The following is a 22,262-nucleotide window of genomic DNA, read 5'->3' as shown; positions in this document are numbered from 1 at the left end:
AAAAAAGCCACTTTATATAATTTCTGAATAGAAAGTAATAGTGTAATCAAGACTGTTAACGATTGGAAAGCATCAAGCTTTGATTGGTTGAGGAATTTAAAAACTGGTATTTAAAATTTTATTTTTTGACTAGGCATTAATTTTGCATGGTTGAAAATTCAAAATATACAAAGGAATATATAGTAAAAGGTTGACCTCTTACCTCTGTTCCCCAGCCATCAACTTTTCCTCCCTAGGAGCAACTAATATTGTTCTCTTCCTGGCTATGCTTCTAAATATGTTCTAGATATGTTCTAAATATGCAGATGTGTTGCTTTTAAACTCCTTCAGTTTTTAAGAACATGTTATTGTATGTTCACATGCTGTTATAGGAAGTAATACAGAGAGATCCATATACCCTTTACCCAGATTTCCCCATTGGTAATTTACAGTAGAATACTATATAGTATTCTATACTATACAACTATAGTTCAATATAGTATACTATATTCAATACTATGCTATAGTTCAATAGCACAACCAGGATACAGAGCATTTACATAACCAAGGCTTCCTTGGCAGTAGCTGTCTCTTCCTCTGTGGCTACAGCTTCCATCAGGGTGACCCCTGGGCTCCAGTAACCCTGCCTCTTCCCTTTGTTTCTCCAGTTAGGAGCTGCACTTGCTAATTTCTGGATTACCTTGTCAACCCCTGCTTAGCTTCTGAGTTCTTCCGTGGCCTGTGTTATCAATTCCTTGCATCAATTGTCTTTGTAAAAATTTGAAATGATCTCTATTTTCCCTGTTAGCCCCTGCCTGAAACAAGTGGATTTAAAGAAAAGTGGTGATGTGGATTTCTTGCACACCTGGCTTTGTAGTTTCTGTTTTATACCCACTATGTTGTTATCAAATCTACCTATCCTGTTCTCTCAAACTGACTATTTGCTAGGTGATGCTCTTTAAACCAATGTATAATCTTTCCCAGACAACCATCATTTTTTGTTTGTTTGTTTTTTTTGGCTGCGCCCTGCGCTTTGTGGGATCTTAGTTCCCCGACTAGGGATCGAATCCGTGGAGTCCTGACCACTGGACCGGTAGGGAATTCCAGACAGCCATCATTTTAAAGTGATTTTTCTGGGAAGGAGGCTTGAGGCAAAGATGTAACTTACAAAAGGGGCATTTGAGATGGAGTGTCTTGACTCCCCAGGTTCAGAAGGCCTTTCAGACCACAAGGTCTATCTATGGTACATTTGCACCTAATTCTTTATAAGCATGCCATTTTTCTTTGTAGACTGAAAGATCTTCACAGAACATGGAAGAGCTCTGTTCTGGGCTTCTGCATTACCCCCACCCCGATTCCGCTCTTCAGCCACGTCCTTGCAAGCCACAACTGATCTGAATTAAGACAGTACCCAGGCAGAGTCTTTAGGTGGCATAGACACATCAGGAGGGGCCACACATAAAGCTATTATCAGCCATTAACTACCTGGTGAATTGGTTTATTGGGTGTTTGTGACACTCAAGAACTGACTGAAGTTTTGATTGGGTGATGAGTCAGGGGTAGGATGGGAGAACAAAGCACCACCCAGGGAGGGAGGCAATTTGGACACAATGCCCCTCAAGAGAGCTAGCCTTGAGCCTCATAAATTTAAAGGCAAATCAGAACTTTACTGCTTTTGGCTAAAGAACATTGACAACCTTTCAGAGCAAAGGGCAAGTACAAGGCATTCTTCTGAAAAGGTTACAAGATTTCAGACAGAACAGAATGAAAGTAAGTTTCTGAATATAAAATATACCACGTTTTGGAGGTGGTTTTATGAGAACTGATCATCAGAACAATATACTACTGTGTCAAACAGATTATAGTCTGAAATAACTTTCAGTGTTCTCCTAAAGTACTGACGAAAAAAAAGCCCATTCATTTATTCATTTAACACATACTACATCGTGCCAGGTTCTATATTTGAGAAGTTACACATATCTGTTAGAAATAATTTATGTTTTCCTAAAATTGTTTTATAATCTTCCCATACGTATTTTAGGGCACATAAAGTAGTATAAAATGTCTTCTAGCTGAGGAGCCTCCAGACATCGCTGTATAGATTTTGGAACAAGTGTGAATCAATATTTGTTTACCTTTGTATTAATTTACACCAAGATTATGCCTTTTATGTTCAGATAAAGCATTTTCTTAAAAAAAAAAAGGAAGAACAACAAACTCTCTTGGATTGAGACTGGAACACAAATTATCATCATTTATAAACAATTCTGGGGTTCCTCTGGCTGCGTTCAAACCCACCTCAGCCACTAACTCCGTGTGTGTGACCTCGAGGAAATTACTTAAATTTTCTGCATCCTTAAAACGCGAATCATAATTGGTCACTCTCTTACAGAATTGTTGAGGAGTGTAAATTAGAAAATGCATGTAAAAAGGCCTGGCACACAGTGAGGGCTAAATAAATGTCCGTAATTATTCTTATCTCTGAGTTTGATAACCGGTTTGGCAGAGATGTACATAAATCGAGAATAGGAAAGAATGATCAAAGGAAAGAATTTCTTACAAGAATGGAAAAGATCAAGTCTGAGGATTCAAAAAGGGGCTAATCAAATCAGATTCTGAATTTTACCCTCCTCCCCACATTCACTAGATATTTAGCATTTTTCTAAGATTGACCCTATAATTTGTAATTTCATGGGCTTCTAGTCTTCTCTACTTCAGCTCAGTGCTGCGTCCTTAAAGCGGAGACTCACCAATGACAAACATCGCCACAACACATAACTGGGGCAACTTGAGTGTTGCCAGGCCTGGAGTGGGAGCACTTGAATTGTTGGGCGCGGGTTTGGACTGGGCAGGGGGGGGTTACGACTCCTCCTCCCCCTCCTCCCCCTCCCCCTCAACCACCGCAGCCGGCAGCTCCACTCCCCTCTCCCCAGCCCCCTTCTTCCAGCTCCCGAGCGCCTTTCTCTCTCGGGTCCGCCCTTCCTCGGGGTGTGTGAGCTGGGCGCAGGAGGCGGGCTCAGCGCTGACGGGCTGCGCCTCTGCAGCCAGAGGGAGGAGGGCGGGAAGGCGTGCGGCGGCGGCGGCGGAGGAGGAGAAGGAGGCGGGGACAACGCCAGGCCGTAGCTGGCGCCGAGCGCGGTGGGAGCGGAGAGGGTACCCGGCTGGCTCGGCTGGCGGCCTCAGCCCGGACCTCGACGCCGCAGCCCTGCGCCTCCCGAGCCCTTGTCTCAGTCTCCGCGACCCCAAGCACGGCGGAGGCGGCCGAGCTGTGGGCCACTGGTAGGTTGACGGGGACGGCGGTTCCTTCTGCAACCTTTTGTGCTGCAGAAAAGGTGGTGGTGGTGGTGGTGGTGGTGATGATGATGATGGGTGGGTGGGTGCGTGGGTTAGGGGGGTTGCCCCAGTCATCGATCCTCGGTGCCAGCCCCAGTCGTGGCGCCGCCCCTTCCTCCCTGCCTCGTCTCGGGGCCGGGCGCGCGGTGCCCGCGCGGTGCTGAGGAACCCTGACCGGGCAGGCCTCCGGGATGGACGGCGGGCGGCCTCAGCGGCCCTTGGCCTCGGCGGTCTGGTCCGCCGGCGCCCGAGCAGGGGGGTAGAGTCTGGTGGACTGGGTGGGGCCCTGGCGGGGTGCCGGGAGCCCGCAGTTTCTTGGTCCAGGGTGGGGTCGGAGACGCCGTGAGTGTGCAGCGCGTGTGAGTGAGGGTGCAGGGGCGTGCGCCCCCGTGTGCGCGCGGCGTGCGCTCGCCGGGGAGGTGCGGGACTCGACGACCCATTACGCGTCTCCCGCGGTGCGGCGGTGCGGAAGTCGGCGCGCGTTGGCGCGCACGCTGGATCATCCGCCGCCGTGGCCTCATCGCGGGGCAGCGGGCCTGGGGGCCCCATTAAGAAGTAGGTCCTTCCCGGGCCTGCTGCGCCTCTGGCTGCCTGCCCGGGCCGAGCGCCGGGTGCGACTGCCCGGGCCAGATAGCACCTCGGGGCAATCCGTGGCAGCCTTATCTCGCCTGCCCTCCTCGTCCGCGCAGCAGTCTGGGGGGCGAGGCCGTCCGGGAACCCGCAGCCAGCGCCCGCTGCGTGTCTGCCGGTTTGGCGGGGGCGGGCAGACCGGCCGTGGCCGGGGGCGCGCGTGTGGATTCGGGCCGGGTGCTGGCCAGAAGCGAAAGCGGCAGATGTCCTTGGGCATCGCCGCCCTCGCCCCACCTGTCGCGGGTGAACTTTGGGCCAGGTGGAAAGCGGAGGAAAGGGGTTTCCGGGCGGGCGGCAGTCAGACCTTGAGAAGGCGGCCCCATTGTGAAGCTGCCAAACTCTAGTGGTGGAATCTGCAAATCTCTGCCAGAAAGGAGATGGGAACACGAAGGGAATGATGGCCCTGTCCCTTTCTCCTTGTAAATGTTCCACATCCTTAGGGTGTCTCTGCTTCTCCAGCCACGCCAGTTTGCACTCGGGTTGGTTACTGATTTGTGTCGAGCCAAGATGCTGAGTGTGTATGTGTATGGCTGTGGCGCACAGGTTAACACTGGGACTGGGAACTTTTTAATCATTTGAGGAAAGAGGAAGAATGGAGGCAGTAGCATTTTATAGCGTGCTCGCTACTCCTAGCCAAAAGAACAGCTCTTGCACAACATTTCCGACGTTTCTAGACTCTTCATTTTACATTGTTTTTCTCAGATAAGCCACACTACAGTTCACTTATAAGTTGCTTTATTTATTTTTTTTAACCCTGCAGAGCAGATTAGACACTAAGGAGATAGAAATGACCTCTTCCCAAAGTTTATTTTCCCAGTCATTTCAAAATACAGTATTGGTTATTATTGTGAAGCTTTTGGTACTTTCTTAATTCAAGACCATGATTTACGCTTACACAATTATACTTAATGAATGTTTCACAGATTTCTCAGTGTTTTAATTATGTAACTGTGTATGCATTATAAACTTAATAAAATGACCAGCATGAAATACAAGGATTAATGATCCCGGAAACCTCTTGATTTGATAAGAACTGGTGTTTAGAATATGCTTCTGCCAACATTTTAGGTTATTTAATTGTAAATTAGACTGTTTAGTAGTATCTCTTCCAGGGTATAAGACAGAGGGTATTTATTGACCTTACATAATGGTCAGTGACTTTGTTTACTTTCTCTGTATAATTTTGTATACTTTGGAGAGCTAGTGGGCACATTAACCCTTAAAAGTATTTAGTGTGGTGGGAGTAATAAAACCTTATATACAGGATTAAATCTTTTTTTTTTTTTTTTTTTTTTTGCTGATTTATATCCTCTGGGGGAAAATCAGCTCGTTTCCTCCAGAGAGAGCTCTGATTTCGTCACCAGCGTATCAAAATAAGTTCTTGGTTTTAAGCTTTCATCTGGAACGTTAGCCGATTCCACTGTGTACACCTGTCCCATTTCAGTTATGTTTCCTAAAGGGCAAATTTCTTGTAAAGACTGCATGTAGACGTGCAGTTCCAGTTACTGTCAGTCATATTTGTAGTGAAACTGAATTTTTTTCTAAAAGTAGAAGGATGATTTCACATAATGATAAGCCACTGGTAATTTCTTTAATTTCTACTAGTAGAAGTAGAAAGAAAATGAATGCTGCCCTTTAAGGAATTTACTATTAAAAGAACTGATATTAGAAAGAGAAACACATTTTTTTCTTCTGAACCAATCATGGGTTGTCTTTCCAGGTTGGTGTGGTTAATGATTTGTTTGTAAGGTCAAGGATGGTTTCAGAAAAGTCACACCCTACTTAACTCTTCTTAAAAATTATTGATGATTTAGTTTTTATGAGTTGCAAGTGGAAAAGTAAGATGATTTTAAAGTAGCCTTTAATACGAGCACATAAGTATAGCTAAGCATTTTACTTTCATTGTGAATGTTGTACTTTGGCAGTTAAGCCATTTTATTTCTGCTCAGTGTTCTCTTACTTGAGAGATTTTTTTTGTTTTTTTGGGTTTTTTTTTTGCGGTACGCGGGCCTCTCACTGTTGTGGCCTCTCCCGTTGCAAGGCACAGGCTCCGGACGCGCAGGCTCAGCGGCCATGGCCCACGGGCCCAGCCACTCCGCGGCATGTGGGATCTTCCCAGACCGGGGCACGAACCCGTGTCCCCAGCCTCGGCAGGTGGACTCTCAAACACTGCGCCACCAGGGAAGCCCTTGAGAGGTGTTTTAGTCCTCTTTTTTTTTTATTATTATTAGAGTAATCTCTGAAACTGTTCGTAGCAAAATATTTTCACTAGTCTGAACGGAACTTTTAAAAATTGCTATTTTTTGCCAAGTCCTTTTCCACTATGTGTCTCTCCTCAAATAGCCACTCTGAGGAAACTACCTGCTTCCATTTTTTTTTTTTTTTTCCTTCCTGTTTTGGGAACTAGAATTAGAACCTGTAACTTCTCTACCAATTTTCTTTGCCTGAAGTTTATCTTTCTTTTTGTAATATAACCTTTAATGATTTGTGAGATTTATTTACCAAAATTCTTGAGGGCTATATGCTCACCTTCATAACCTTCATAACCTTATGATTTTTGGAAGTGATATTTTGTTAATATTTTTCATATTGCTATTTTGTTAATGGATCTATGATGAAGCCAGAGATTTGTGGCTTTTTTGTGTGTAGGGATTTTGTGTGGGCTTGAAAATTTCCATATGGAGCTTCTATATTTGGGGGAAAATCACTCCCGTTAGGTTCCCAATGCCATTCAAGTTTACTGTTATATGTGTTAGATTTATGTATTTCCATGTCTGTCTGTCTTCCCCTCTTGTCTGGTCTCAGGCTTCACTTTTTATATTTGTACCAGTACCTGTACAATGCTGGGACACAGTAAGACCCAAGAAATATTGTTGAATGAGTAAATGAATAATTGAATGGCTGAGTGGATACACCCAAAGAAGTACTACTCAGAACTGTAAAGAAAGCCACTATGCAAGCAGAAGGATCTTTCTTCCTTTCTTTTTAAATTCATTGCCTTTCCATTGTTATATATTACTTTTGAGAAGGATGATAATACAATTAGCAAACTGGGATGGGTTTGAGAGATAAAGGGGGTGCTGTAAATAATTATGCCAGGGCACTCACTGGCTATAAACTGAGACATATGGTCACTCAACTTTTGAAGGACATTCTTCTTTATTTTCCTGTGATGGTATCTATCACCTTGCCTGAGAAAATTTGACACACTTGCTAGTTAATGTTTGCAGACTTTTCTGTTTGTAGAAACTTCATTTGCAGTCAGATGTTGGGTGTCTTTTGCTTAGTCACCCATGGCTTCCCTGTCCAGAGGCCTATGGGTAGCTCTTGACCAGGCTTAATTTTTCCTATTTTCATTGCTTACAGGATTATGTCACAGAACTTTCTGCTTGTTTCAGCTGCTTATAGCTGGAAGCGTTATGTACTCTAGCCTTTGCTCTGTTTACTTCCCTGTTTTTTTTGCTTTTAATTAATTTTTATTGGAGTATAGTTGCTTTACATTGTTGTGTTAGTTTTACTTCCTTTTGTTTTTTATGCAGTATTTAGTCCATCTTGTAAGAATTTCACATGAGCTCTTTTCCCTTTGGCTGTTTTTGAGAGAAGATCCATTGATACTTTGCCAAAGCTTCATGTTCAAAACATTGGCCAAAATCAATTGCAAGTGCTAGAGATTTATAGATTTTAAAGTATCTTAAAAGTGTTATTTGGAGGGTATATATTTTGGGGACTTTTGAATTACAGTCTTTTAGTTCTTTCTAATGGGAGATGAGAATAAAATCCTTATTATAATTTTTACTACGTTCCTTTATAGGAAGTCTCTTAAAGAAGCTATATTCTTATACTAGTTTCTGACCTCGTTCCTTTTATTTTAAAATTTTTTCTCTTTTTCACCATCTTTATCATCATCATCCTCTTAGCACCTGTGCATGGATAACGTGCAATTACACACCAAACAGTAAGCTGAGTCAGAAATGAGTAAAAAATGGAACAGAGTTCCTACACCTTGGTTTCGCCCTGTGTTGCTCCTTTGGACTCTGTTTGTATTTCTGTTTTTGGCTTGGCACTGGCATAATAGGGATAATTAGTTACCACACTTTGTTTACTATGAAATTACAACCATTTCCTAGACTTCCACATCAGCTGTAGTGCAAGAGTTGGATAATTACTTTAAAGCTCCTCTGCTTTCAAATCCAGAATGAAGTTTTAGGTTGATTTTCCTTTTAGTATTGAAAAAATATTGGAAAAGATATTTTTCCAATGCATTTAAAAGCTTGTAAAGAAGGACATATCACCAGAAACATGGTGCAAATTATATGATAGTTTGAGATTTTAGACTGCTTTATAAAACTATTGTTTATTTAAATTTTTTTCTAATGTTCCTTTTTCTGGGTTTTCAGTCTAGATTTCTAAAAGTCTAAATGAAATCTATCTCACTTTGCCATAGATGTAGCCCTGAAAAATCAAGTGGAGATACGTTTCTGTATCTGGCATCCAACCATATAACCAGCAAATATTGGCTGATACATTTTTTCCTGGCTTAGAATTTTTGATTTAAAAAAATCTTATAAGGTCTGAGGAGAAAGGGTCTATGATTTAGAATGGTTTTGTATAAGACTCTCCTGTATGTGCCTTAGAATTTCGACATTTTTCACGCTGGAAATAACCCTAGAGTTAGTAATTAAAACTACCTTCCTCCAGCCGTTTCACAAATGGGGCAATAGAGCTTTTAAATAAAATAACCCTCCACACATTTAAGATAGGATCCCACTTACAAAAATTAATATACATTTTTCAGGAACATGATTATTGTGTAGAAAGCTACACACTTGGGCTTATCACTACACAGAGCCATGTGTGTGTAAAGTGATGTCAGTGGGCTTTGGAAACAGACAAATTGGGGTTTGGAGTTTTGCTCTGACTTTCAAATAGTATTACTTGATTAAATACTTTAAAACGGGGGTAATATTTTCCTGATGGGGCTATATAGTTGTTAAGATTAGATGATATAAATTGCATATAGGTTTTGGCTTGTAGAAGGTGCTAAAACTAAAAAAAAAAGGTTTTAAAAATTTCCCTTCCCCATTAAAAATCCATTTACTTGAATAAGAAATCAATTTGAACTTTATAACATTAGGATTGGGGAGATTCTTTGGGGGTAATTGTGTTAAATAAAAATTATTGTTAGGTAACAATTTTTGTTACACTGTAATTCATTTTATGTTAAAACCAGAGGCTTCATTGGTGGAACAGACTTAATTATCTAGGTTTCTTGGTTACCCAATTTGAAAATAGTTTGTGACAAAAAATGAAAGGAAAGGTGTCGAAACTAAATCTAAAGAAGTTTCAAAGGTCGATAATCATGGTGGTTTCTCAGAATGATAGTTCTGGGTGTGTTAGCTCCTTCCAGGGTCCCAAGTGGAGGAAGCACATACCTTTATTAATTCAGTAATAATCCATTTCCTTTGGATAAAACTTTTATGTGCTGGTTAGAAAAATAATGAATAACAAATCTTTTTGGGAATGAGTTGAACTGTTGCCACTTCAGGCTTTGTGCACTTACATAGGTAAAATGAATCTATTCAACTCATTTGAGCCACCATCTGCCCCCAACAAGTTAAGCACAACAGAAAACCCACCAACCAAAGAAACCTTTACAGGTGGAAGAAACTTTGAGTTTTCTTGGTCTTAAGAAATTAACCCAGTTAATTGGGGAGGTACAAGATAAAGATAGATTTTCTTATACATTTGTCCCCAAGTAAGAGGTGAAAGGCACAGAAGAGATGTTAGAAACCGTAAGCAATGTAATAACTATAAAGAAGTGTTTTTGAGTTGTTCTCTTTTAAAAAAATGTTTTTCCATGAGCCTTTCAATCATTTGCCTCAGAGCAGTCTTAGGGAGGATTGTTGCTATTTTATGGCTAAAAAGAGTAGACATCAAAAATTAATTGCATAATAATAACATCACACATTCGTAAAGGGGTTTGCAGCATGCAAAACACGTTCACCTACTTCTCATTTGATCCACATAACAACTTTATGAGGGAGGAAGGATGGAATTGTCCTCATTTTAAAAATTGCTACTTATGCCAGGTCAAGAGGCAGAGTTCTTAGCAAGGCAAGGTCTAGGACCTTTTCTTTTGACCCCAGTCTCAGCATTATATTTTCCATAGGATACTGCGAATCTTTTGAACACATGAATAGGATTTGGATGATGGAACCAACATTTAAACCCCTAAGTTTTCTTGGCTCTTCATTTAGCCCTGGTAGCTACTATTAGTCTCCAGGTAGAGGTTAAGCAACAGAACACAGAGAAACAAGCATGATAAAATGTTTGAGGTTGCATTTAGCTGAACAAACTCAAAATTACTTTAATTAATTAATATTGTATCCTATGTAACCTGTACCTGGTGTTAGTATCTCCTGCTTCATCATGCTTTGCAGTTAGAATTGACATAACTGCTTTATAAGTTGTGTTACTTGTTAAATTAAAGGTTTATTTTTATATTTCATGTTTAGTATCTGGAGTAGAGCAGAAAAATTATTATGCCTGTGTTCCCTTGGGACTCATTGGAAATTGTACAGTGACATCTTCTGGGATTTAGGCTGGTGAGTTATATTTTGCTTTTTCTGTTTGTTAACCAGTTGTATGAACATAATACTATAATGTGTTTTAAGTACTATATAAACCAGATGAATATGAAATGTCAGTATATTATTATAAATATATATAGTATAATTATGAAATTTTTAATAGTGAGAACTGAAATTATTATTACTGAATGCTAACATTATTATAATTGAAATGTTTGACTTTCTGAGTAGATTTTCCTTTTTTTATTCTTGTAAGATAAAGGAGGTCTTATGGAATAATATTTTGAAATATAGTGAAGAGGTAGTTGCTCTAATTTCAGGGAAATTTTAGTAAAAATGTTAATCTCCAAAGATTGGTGAAGTAATTTGCAGAAGGTTTGGTTGTGTATTATACATATATAATGGCAAACAGGTAACTGAAAGGAATATCATTTTCACTTAGTCGTTTCTCAGTTTACTGCAAGTGTGACGTTCCTTTTATCACACCATGAATTTAAACTGTTAAAAATAGGCAATGCTGTTGTTGTCTTTTTTCAGTGTGTCTGTGTACCTGGCTGACACAGTTGTCCATGTGGCTCCAAGTCTTTGAAGGGGAAAAAATTTAATAATGACCTTTTTAGCATTTAAAAAATTATATTAGTGTGAGTTCGTGCTTTGGTATGTTATTCTACTTGCTCAATATCTTTGTAGGTCCTGGCTTTGAACCACGTAGAGTGGTTATAATCTTTTGAAAAAGCCGTTTCATAGTAATCTCCAAATTAGCAGTCAGCAGTAGAATGATTCAAAAGAATGATGGGGGGAGAAACAAACAATGTTGTTTCATTTAATAGATATAACCTGTCAAATTTATGGAATGTAATTTAGGACACTGAAGAATGGAAGCATAACTAAAGTTTTCACTTTTGAGGAAAAGAGCAAGAAGTTTGAGAACTATAGGTACAAAGTACTTTCAGAGGCTATTAAATAAGGAATGATGTGGCTGGGTCATTAACTCATTCAATTGAAGTAAAGCACAAAACAAGGAACAATGAGTAGAAGCTACAGAAATGTGTGTGTATCTCTCTCTCCATACAGTATACATATATGTGTACATACGTACATATGCATAGTTATAGATGTACTTATATATGTAAATGAAAAGACATTCTAGCAGAGCTGCAAAAAGGGAAATGAGCCAACTTGAGAGGTGGTGAGTTACCTGTCATTGAAGGTGTTCAAACATAGACTGGACAACTGTTAGATTCCTTTGGATTCTGGGATTAAACAGTATAAGAAGGATTTTTTTTTTTTGGCCACTCTGCATGGTATGTGGGATCGTAGTTCCCTGACCAGGGATTGAACCTGTGCTCCCTGCACTGGAAGCATGGAGTCTTAACCACTGGACTGCCAAGGAAGTCCACAGAAGGATTTTAAAGAATTTTAAAATTGGGAGGACCATCAAAAACTTGGTGTGACAGGCTTATTTATTTTATTTTATTTTTTGGGGGGGTACGTGGGCCTCTCACTGTTGTGGCCTCTCCTGTTGCGGAGCACAGGCTCCGGACGCGCAGGCTCAGTGGCCATGGCCCACGGGCCCAGCCGCTCCACGGCATGTGGGATCTTCCCGGACCGGGGCACGAACCCGCGTCCCCTGCATCGGCAGGTGGACTCTCAACCACTGCGCCACCAGGGAAGCCCGACAGGCTTATTTTTAAAGTCAGGTTTATTGAAGTATAATTTATATACAGTAAAATTCACCCTTTTAAGGTGTATAGTTTGATGACTTTTGACAAATGTAGCCATTTGTGTAGTGTCAATGTATAGAATATTTTCATCCCCCCCACAAAATTCCCTTGTGCCCCTTTGTAGTATGCCCTCTCCTCCCAGCCTCAGCCCTTGGCAGCCATCGATTGATTTCTGTCCCAGCAGTTTTGCCTTTTCCAGAATGTCATATAAATGGAATCACAGAGTATATAACATTTTCTGTCTGCTTCTTTCACTTAGTGTAATCCTGGTTTGTTCCTTTTCATTGCTGAGTGGTATTCCATTTTATACATGAACCACAGTCTCTTTGTCCGTTACCCTGTTGGTGGATGTTCGGATTGTTTCCAGGTTTTTTTGTGGTTATGAATGAAACTGTCATAAACATTCATGTTTAGGTCTTTGTGTGAACATATATTTTCATGTTTCTTAGGTAAATACCTACAGGTAAGGTGGGTGGGTTGTTTAATAAGCATTAATTTAACTTTATAAGAAATTGCCCAACTGTGATCCAAAGTGGCTGTACCTGACAGAGGCTCCTAAGAAGCTAAAATAACTGTAACTATACCAAAGTATGTGCAGATGGAGAAGCCCAATTCTCACTCAGTGCATAAATTTATTTATATTTTATATCCAGTTTTAACAAGTTTGGTTAGCAGATGTTTTTTAAGCACAGCAGTGGATTAGAAACAGTAAATTAGAAGGCCTTAGGGATAGGTTGCTAGCAGTTGGAAGCAGCCAAAAACGATATTCACTAATGTGACTATAATTACTGATTAAGGAAAAGAAGGCAGGAACTTACAGGAGTGAAATTCTTCTATCTGTTAAGTTCTATGTCTATAAGACAAGTTCCCAAACATGTCTGCATATTAGAAGCACTTGCGGTATGTTTTAAACATGTCAGAGCCCAGGCTACGCCCCAGATGATTTAAATCACAGATCTGGAATAGAGCACAGACATCAGTATTTATTGAAGGTCCTTGGATGTGTCAGTGTGTAGACAGCTTTGGGAACCATGTGCTAGAGGCATAGCATGATGACATTGAAGGAGAACTGGACTTGAAACCAGGAGACCTGGAACTGCACACCTGGCCCTGGGTAGGCCCTTGCCTTCACGGCTTACATGTCCTCTTCTCTGTAATCGGAGGTTCCGGGAAAGTGAACTCCTAGATGACTCTGGCACTAAAACTAGATAGATCTAGATATCACTGGACTGATAATGGTCATGCTTAGGAAGGACTCCATTTCCCAAGGAATGACTCTGTTCTGAATGGTTCGTTTCAGGTACCTCTTGAAAAAGATTTTGTTCACATGATATTTTTGTTCTGTATATTTAGACAGTTACATTACATCTGTTTTGTCTTAAATTTTGTTGCTATGTGTTGCTAAAAACAGTTCAAGCATACTGGAGCAGTTTTTTGATTACTGAGGGTGACTTTTTTTGATAAGCCTGATTAAAAAAAAAACACTCCCAGAATGCAGTACTTCTCAAAATAATTCTTTGTATAGTAGTTGTGAAACTTATCAGCTATTTTCAGAGCTGGTCTAAGGAGCTGAGGCATCTAGGTTATATTTTCAAAATGTTGCTCCTGGTGCCAAATGTATAGGAAGTTTGGCCTCTTGGAGGGTGTTCAGAGCTGAGTAGATTCCATGGTCACATTCTTTTGAATGTGCTGGTCTTGATGCATCAGGTTCCCCTACATGTGTGTTGTGGTTTGGACTTTTTGCTTTAGTTTCAGCTAAACTTCACAATTGCATGCTGTACCCAGTGTTTTTAAAATGTACACTGTGTACATTTTCCTGGTAAATATTGAAGTGTTTCCTTGTTTAGCGTTGTCTAGTTTTGAGTCCTCATATATTTCAAAGAAACAGAGTGGTGCCTGTGAACATTGCCAGGTCTTCCGTATGCTGTATAAATATACTTGAGTGCCACTGTTGCTGATTGGATTGTGAGGGAATTTGATATTGAAGACCCTTAGGTGTCATTTAAAAAAATTACAGTTGTTTCTGGTACTTGTTTATGAAACTCAGTTATAAAAGCAGTGTTCAACTGCAAGTTGACTTTTTTATGCTTGTTGCATTTTCTGTTCTAGACTCTATTCCACAGAATATTGCTGCTTCTGGTATCATATTTTCTGTTTCCAGTTTTTATTTTTGCTTTAAACTGCATATGAAAGGGATTAATGGAAACAGTAAGGGTCTCTGTTGTTGGTCTCCAATTTGTAGTGCTCTGTGGTGCAGAAGTTAGCAGTGGGCCTGATTTCTCGGTTCACATTTATTCTTAAGGATGCAGTGGGTGTGGTGCCTGTTGCACATATACCTGCAATATTTACAGAGAGTGCTTTGTAATTGTTTATCTTGGCAGTATGTTTTTTTGATACAAGTTTTAATTTAGAATATAAAACAAAATGCTTAGTCATGAATATTGTTAAAAATAACAAACCCATAAGCAGAGTTTTCATGGTAAAATACAAAGAATATACTGCTAACACAGGCTACATCCAATGTAGTCACGATAGCCGAGTTCCCTGATGAATGCCTTTAATAAGAAATTTTGCAGTGAAAATCATTGGACATTCATATATGCTGACTTTGAGACCTTTCAGTCTTTATTGTCTTTCACGTCACCCCCATTTTTTTAGAGAGTACTTCCCCCTCTTCAGATGGGACAGTACCTACACTACTGCTGCCCATTAAAAAGATAAGTAAACGTTGATTGTGTCACTGCTCTCAGGATCTTGCTCCAATATTTAAATCCACTCAGGAAATTTTCGGCAATTTAATAGCAGAAAAAGTTTTGTTTTCGGTCACATTGAGGAGTGGAAGGTTATGCTGCTTAGTCAGCACTCTACCCAGCTAAAAATAAAATATTTACTTGCCAATCAGCTAGCCTCCACATAGCTTTCTTAGTGCCACCCAGTAGATGTTCTTTAGAAAGGCAAAATATAAGTAAAAAGGATCATTTTTTAAAATCTGTGCAATTTGCTGAGTCCTGTTTGCACCATTCATATTCCTACTTGAGTGTCAAGATCTGAAGATGTTCTTGTATATAGGACAGTATGCTACAGAGGCCATGAAAGCACCTCAAAGAACTGTTAGTTTTGAGAATATGCAATCGTTTGGAGCAGGAGTACTGATGTTTTATAACTAAAAACTGCAGTTTTTCCAGCCCTTAGAATTACTCATCAGAGGTTCAGCAGGTAGCAGCTGTTATGTATGTAATATCTAAAATGAGCTTTTTCATGTTCCAGTACAGCAGGACTCTCATTCAGAAGTGTTACATAGAGTATTGATCCTTAGTTCCTAGGTTAAAAATTTTTGTTAGAGGATATTAGAAATGCTTATATTTTTAACTTTCTGGTTAAGTAGTGTTTTCTACAGGGAGTGTGTTGTTTACATTAGTAAAGTGTAGTAGGTTTCTTACATATGGTAAGTTTTCTTAAAGTATGGTAGGCTGCTTGGTTGACATTTCCAGAGTTCTTAAACTACATTTTCTGCTGAACAATCTAGGTTAAATCATTGTCTATCAGGTTAGATGTCTGAAGAGCCTGTTGGATAGTTTTGCCCAAGCCAGGTGATATTTTTTATGGTGTTTTGGCTGCTGGAAACTTAACCAGTCATAGTTACTCATCTAACAGAAGTGTCTTTTTCTTGTCACACCAAATCTTGACCTTTATACATTGTCTCACTCACTTTCTTCACTTTTCTAATTTTCTAGGTACTTATTTTTAAGCTGGTATATAATTTCTTTTTCTCTCAAACCTTTGTATCCTGCCATTCATTATCCTCAACCCCTAGAGATTCTAAGTATTCCTCTTGGTCTGCCTTGATGGAGCAGGATTGACTTAGTGAGGGAGCAAACTTCTGATGATTGCCTGTGCCCACGCTTCTTTACTGTGACTTTGCACAGTTAGCTCGCTTAGCAATTTTTATACTAAGGGGCAAATAAGATGACTTCCAGCTTCGCCTCTTTTTGAATTATCGCCCAATTCAGAATGGGTGAAGTGTGAATTCATGAATTTTAGGAAGTTTATAATATACCAGGGAATGCAGTAAGGTGACTGGTGGAAATCCATGGACTGTCATGGACTGCCAGATTTGGAAGAAACCTAGACTGGTTTGTCACTTAATGTGGACTGATGGCTTGAGTGTCACCACCTAGGTAACTCCCCTTGGGTGGTCCCCATCTCCTCCACAGCCCTGATTATTTAGGTTTCACTGACCCTCCTCTCCTTCTCTTTCAGAATGAAGTATCAGAGAAACAGTTCCCGCCTGTAGCTGCCTGTCAGGTTAGGTATGTTGGAGGCCTTGGATCTGTCCTCTTGTGCTCTTTCTGGACTGCAGAATTAGTGGGAAAGGAAGGATTAATTTGTCATTTGGCTTAGAGTAAACATTTGTTTGTTCAGCATAAAATCTGATGAGGTTTCCTATGGCCCTCTAAAGTTTATTAGATGAGAAATCTTCAGGTTTTTGCATGCATATCAAAGTATGCATGGTAGTCACCTCCTATTCCCATCCTCTCAACAGAGAAATAAATTATACAATTAAATATAAATTTATTTTTACATTAATAAAATAGAATAAAACCTATTAATTTAAAGCTAGAAGTGTTGAGGGATGAAGGTATTTTGGTTAAATTAAAATTGGAAATAGTCTAAGATTTAGAGTAAAAAGTAAGTAATAAGCAAAACTATATGGATCCCTTTGACATTTACTTTATCTCAGGAATCATTCTTTTTTTTTTTTTTTGCGGTACGTGGGCCTCTCACTGTTGTGGCCTCTCCCGTTGCGGAGCACAAGCTTCGGGCGTGCAGGCTCAGCGGCCATGGCTCACGGGCCCAGCTGCTCCGCGGCATGTGGGATCCTCCTGGACCGGGGCACGAACCCGCATCCCCTGCATTGGCAGGCGGACTCTCAACCACTGCGCCACCAGGGAAGCCCTCAGGAATCATTCTTGATATTAGTTTTCCGTTGTACTAGAGATGTGTGGACCATAGTGAGGACAGGATGGCATCTGGTAACTTCTTCATAGTCTTGGTTTATTTATTTTCTAATGAAGGAAAAGAAAATACAGCATGCAAATGAAGGAATAAGGTTGGGACTTTTTTTTTTAGCTTTCTGATTGCTTACATTTTGAATGAATACCCAAATTTTAGAAAATGATTCAATTAGGAAAAGATTATTTGTTTTACAAAGGGACTTGTGAGAGTTATTTAATATAATAGCCTAATTCAGTAAATATTTAATCTTAAAATCACATTATTTTTTGACATGTTATTAGTTGACATCGTTTTCATTAGTGATCTGAGACATTTAAAGCTGTGCTACCTACTTCTAATTGAAGATCAAGTAGAGGTAAAGTTTATCAGAAGTGACATTGTCACTCAGTTTCCCTTGGATTTTATTTTCCAAAATTCCATCTGCAAGTTCCTAGGAACCTGGCCATTGTCTGTGGTACTTCTGGTTGCTGGGGTTTTCCAAATATGTAATGTGATCATTGTGATGAATAATATTAGTATTCGTTGTGAATTGTTCTGCCATTTACCAAACTATTCAAAAGTGCACTGTCTTAGGTGTTGCAGAATAAAATAACTGTTAAATCTGTGGTATATTTTAGGATTAAATAGTCAAATAACATTTGATTTTTATATATGTTTAATATTAAAAATGGCCTGATTTACTGGATTTAGGATTAACTTTTAAACTACAAAATGGTTTTCTTTAAATAATTGATTGGAGATATGGAATAAAGAACATTTACAAGGTTTGTGGGAACCTTCCCTTAAGACTCCTCCATACCTTAAATTTTTTTTTAGCTCTAAATTGGATTCTTTGGAGAAATTGATCAGCTTTTATCTTTTATTGTATGCCCCTTAAACACAGTTGAAGAGTTAATTTTTTTTTAATTTTTAAAGTTTTTTTTTTTTACATCTTTATTGGAGTTTAATTGCTTTACAATGGTGTGTCAGTTTCTGCTTTATAACAAAGTGAATCAGTTCTACAAATACATATGTTCCCATATCTCTTCCCTCTTGCTTCTCCCTCCCTCCCACCCTCCCTATCCCACCCCTCCAGGTGGTCAAAAAGCACTGAGCTAATCTCCCTGTGCTATGCGGCAGCTTCCCACTAGCTATCTACCTTACGTTTGGTATTGTATATATGTCCATGCCTCTCTCTCGCTTTGTCACAGCTTACCCTTCCCGCTCCCCATATCCTCAAGTCCATTCTCTAGTAGGTCTGTGTCTTTATTCCTGTCTTACCCCTAGGTTCTTCATGACATTTTCTTTTTCTTAAATTCCGTATATATGTGTTAGCATATGGTATTTGTCTTTGTCTTTCTGACTTACTTCACTCTGTATGACAGACTCTAGGTCTATCCACCTCATTACAAATAGCTCAATTTCGTTTCTTTTTATGGCTGAGTAATATTCCATTGTATATATGTGCCACATCTTCTTTATCCATTCATCCGACGATGGACACTTGGGTTGTTTCCATCTCCTGGCTATTGTAAATAGAGCTGCAATGAACATTTTGGTACATGATTCTTTTTGAATTATGGTTTTCTCAGGGTATATGCCCAGTAGTGGGATTGCTGGGTCATATGGTAGTTCTATTTGTAGTTTTCTAAGGAACCTCCATACTGTTCTCCACAGTGGCTGTATCAATTTACATTCCCACCAACAGTGCAAGAGGGTTCCCTTTTCTCCACACCCTCTCCAGCATTTATTGTTTCTAGATTTTTTGATGATGGCCATTCTGACCGGTGTGACATGATATCTCATTGTAGTTTTGATTTGCATTTCTCTAATGATTAATGAAGTTGAGCATTCTTTCATGTGTTTGTTGGCAGTCTCTATATCTTCTTTGAAAAAATGTCTATTTAGGTCTTCTGCCCATTTTTGGATTGGGTTGTTTGTTTTTTCATTATTGAGCTGCATGAGCTGCTTATAAATTTTGGAGATTAATCCTTTGTCAGTTGCTTCATTTGCAAATATTTTCTCCCATTCTGAGTGTTGTCTTTTGGTCTTGTTTATGGTTTCCTTTGCTGTGCTGAAGAGTTAATTTTAAAGTTAATTTTTATGTTGGAAATATTTTGTGGATTCTTGTGAAATTGTGGATGATTATTTTTATTTGCTTCATTATGTTGAGCTCTGTATTGGATTTGCTTAATAATCGCACCAAGGAATAAACTTTGTGTGATTGAAAGGAGCGCTGCATTTAGAGAAGTATTGCTGTTGTTTTCTGTTAACGCTTCTCCATATGAACCTTTCAGTAGTCCTTCAGACTTTAATTTAACCTGCCTTTGAGTTCTTGAAGGCAGAGAAGTAGTAGTCATTTCATGCTTGCTGTGGAACATTTAATAGGCATAGATAAAAATCTGTCAGATGTACATTGGTTGTTTTTCCGGCCGGTGTTACTTCTTGCTCCCTGAGCCTTCTCAAACCACCCAGCTTGGCCCGAGGCTCTGATCGTTACACTCTTCTAATCTGAGTCTGTCTGCTTTTAGGAGTGTGCAGACTGGTGCCTAAAATGGAAGTAGATGTTAATGGAGAGTCCAGAAGTACCCTGACCACCCTGCCCTTGCCCGTGGCCGAGGTGAGCTCCCCGGGAAAGGCAGAGGTGGAGAAGCCCCGCTGTTCCAGCACTCCGTGCTCGCCGATGCGCCGGACTGTGTCAGGCTACCAGATCCTCCACATGGACTCTAACTATTTGGTTGGCTTCACGACTGGTGAGGAACTCCTGAAGTTAGCCCAGAAGTGCACAGGAGGTGAAGAGAGTAAGGGAGAAGCTGTGCCTTCCTTGCGCTCCAAACAGCTGGATGCAGGACTTGCCCGTTCCTCTCGTTTGTATAAAACCAGAAGTAGGTACTACCAGCCGTACGAGATTCCAGCTGTCAATGGCAGGAGGCGAAGGCGGATGCCCAGCTCAGGAGACAAGTGCACTAAATCTTTACCTTATGAACCTTATAAGGCCCTCCATGGGCCTCTGCCTCTCTGTCTTCTTAAAGGTAAGAGGGCTCACTCCAAATCTCTGGACTACCTCAATCTAGATAAAATGAACATCAAGGAGCCAGCTGACACAGAAGTGCTACAGTACCAGCTTCAACACCTGACCCTCAGAGGGGACCGTGTGTTTGCTAGGAATAATACATGAGTGACTTGCAGAGGATGTAAACCAGTTTAGGTCAGCCTACACTTGGCTAGAAAATTCCACTGTTGTACTCTGTACAGGACTCTTTACATTATAGATGGTTAAATCAGCTAAGTGTTCCTGGAACATAAAAATTGGATCAAATTTTGAATACAGGAATGAAATCACAGGTACTTGAGGTGAAATCATTCTAGAGCACGCAACTGCAAGGAAAACAGAATGTTGACCATTAGTTTGTATCGCTTCTTAGCTGGGAAAAAAAGGCTTTGGTACAGTAATATCATCTTTAAAATTCTGATACTCAAATTGGAAATGTTATCTGCTTGGTTGTTGCTGACTTGGTATGATTCATTAGAAATTTATATCTTAAGTACTCAAGTACTTCTTTAATCTCTGTACTTTACTATAAAATATATGTAATGATTTGTTTTATGAAATTTAGAACTTGAAGATTGCTAAATTGGACCACGTTTTATTTTTAAATATTGAGTTTAAATATTTTATAACTGGTTTTGCACTGAAAAAAATTAACATTTCAAATTGACAAGAGAATAATCTTTCTTCACTTGCTTCAATAATATTATTGAGCAGTGAATTTTTTATTTCCGCATGGAAAGTTATTGATCTCTATGGCTGTAAAATATTTCTTTATAGCGTTATTAAAGTGTGTCTTAATAAAATTAAATTTGGGATACAAAGTATTTATTTTACAATGGGTGGGGGGAAACTTTACAGGAAAGTTTCCAATATGAAGTTTTCATAAGTTGAAAAAGTTTCCTTAGTGCTTATTTTCTAATTTAAAATTCATCTGGAACTTTAAAATGGAAAGGATTCTTTAAATTGTGGATTATAGGCATAATACTGATTGCATCTGAATGTTCTGTAAGTGGATGGAACTCTAATAGAGGAACTCATGATTTCTACTCTCAAATGCTTAAACTAAGTATGAAGTGATACCATTCAGCATGGCATCGGGTCATTTCAGTTTTAGTTCTGTGCAGCACAGGCACTCATTGAAATTCCACTTTCTAGGATTAGTGCAGGAGCCTAAAGTGCTTCTACAGTTTTAATGGGTTAATCCTGGATTACTTAACAATTTATGTCAATTGCACTGGTTTAATTTGTTGCTAAAGAAATAATGCCCTGGCTTTAGTAACAAATACAGCTCAACTATTCTTGAACATATTTTGGAAAAAAAAAAAATGTATGTAATGTACCTTTTGTAAAAGTTTCTATTTCTTTTTTTCTTTTCTGACTCTTGAAGGTGCAATTTATTACTGAATTGGCATTTCTGGCAGCATAGACCTCCTTATTTTAAATTTTATTTTGGGGGCTGTGAGTTTCTAAGGTGTTAGCAATCTTGCTTATAAAATAAGAACACCTTTTAATTAAATGAGTGGGTCATTCCTGGTGCAGTTGTGACTTTTCTTTGGCCAGAATGAATGACAAACTATTTAGAGCAGAATAAGTATTAGAAAACCCTAGGAACTCTTAATCAACGTTGATTATACTTCCACTGAGGCAAATCACTTGAAAGAGCCTCAGGGAAGTTGGCCCATATCTTACTGAGTTGATCAGGTTTCTTGGTGGGCTGGAAATTTTCAGCTATTTTACATTTTAAAGTAAATTGCACCTTTGTAACATATTGTATTGACGAACGATCACTAAGATTAACTGTATCTATACAGTCATTAGTTTGACAAGAAATAGAATCCTGTCGGATGCCAAAGAGTTGGGATTTTTACGTTTAATGATTAAACACCATTATTTATTGATGACTTACCCTGTGGAACTGTATTATTTCTAACTATGAAATAAAAGGGTGATATAAACACA

At 39.5% G+C, this 22,262-nt stretch overlaps 1 protein-coding gene across 6 annotated transcripts; it reads left to right on the top strand.

Annotated features, from left to right (window-relative positions):
• Positions 1–3,033: 3,033 nt before the first annotated feature.
• On the top strand, positions 3,034–22,262 carry MACIR (macrophage immunometabolism regulator). 6 transcript variants are annotated; one of them, XM_032628452.1, is made up of 4 exons: positions 3,034–3,258; positions 10,458–10,547; positions 16,517–16,566; positions 19,783–22,262. In XM_032628452.1, exon 4 carries the CDS (start codon positions 19,806–19,808, stop codon positions 20,427–20,429), a length of 624 nt encoding a protein of 207 aa, XP_032484343.1. In that variant the 5' UTR covers positions 3,034–3,258; positions 10,458–10,547; positions 16,517–16,566; positions 19,783–19,805; the 3' UTR covers positions 20,430–22,262. The 6 variants fall into 6 exon arrangements, with proteins under 6 accessions (XP_032484343.1, XP_032484347.1, XP_032484348.1 ...); XM_032628453.1 differs by lacking the exon at positions 3,034–3,258 and adding an exon at positions 3,630–3,867; XM_032628454.1 differs by lacking the exon at positions 3,034–3,258 and adding an exon at positions 3,643–3,671.

The sequence above is a fragment of the Phocoena sinus genome, chromosome 3, assembly GCF_008692025.1.
Source record: "Phocoena sinus isolate mPhoSin1 chromosome 3, mPhoSin1.pri, whole genome shotgun sequence".
Taxonomy (NCBI): domain Eukaryota; kingdom Metazoa; phylum Chordata; class Mammalia; order Artiodactyla; family Phocoenidae; genus Phocoena; species Phocoena sinus.
This window is presented reverse-complemented; position numbering and strand designations above follow the sequence as displayed.

Excerpts from the sequence above, each read along its gene's own strand:
- MACIR (XM_032628452.1), top strand. The coding sequence starts at position 19,806 with ATGGAAGTAGATGTTAATGGAGAGTCCAGAAGTACCCTGACCACCCTG.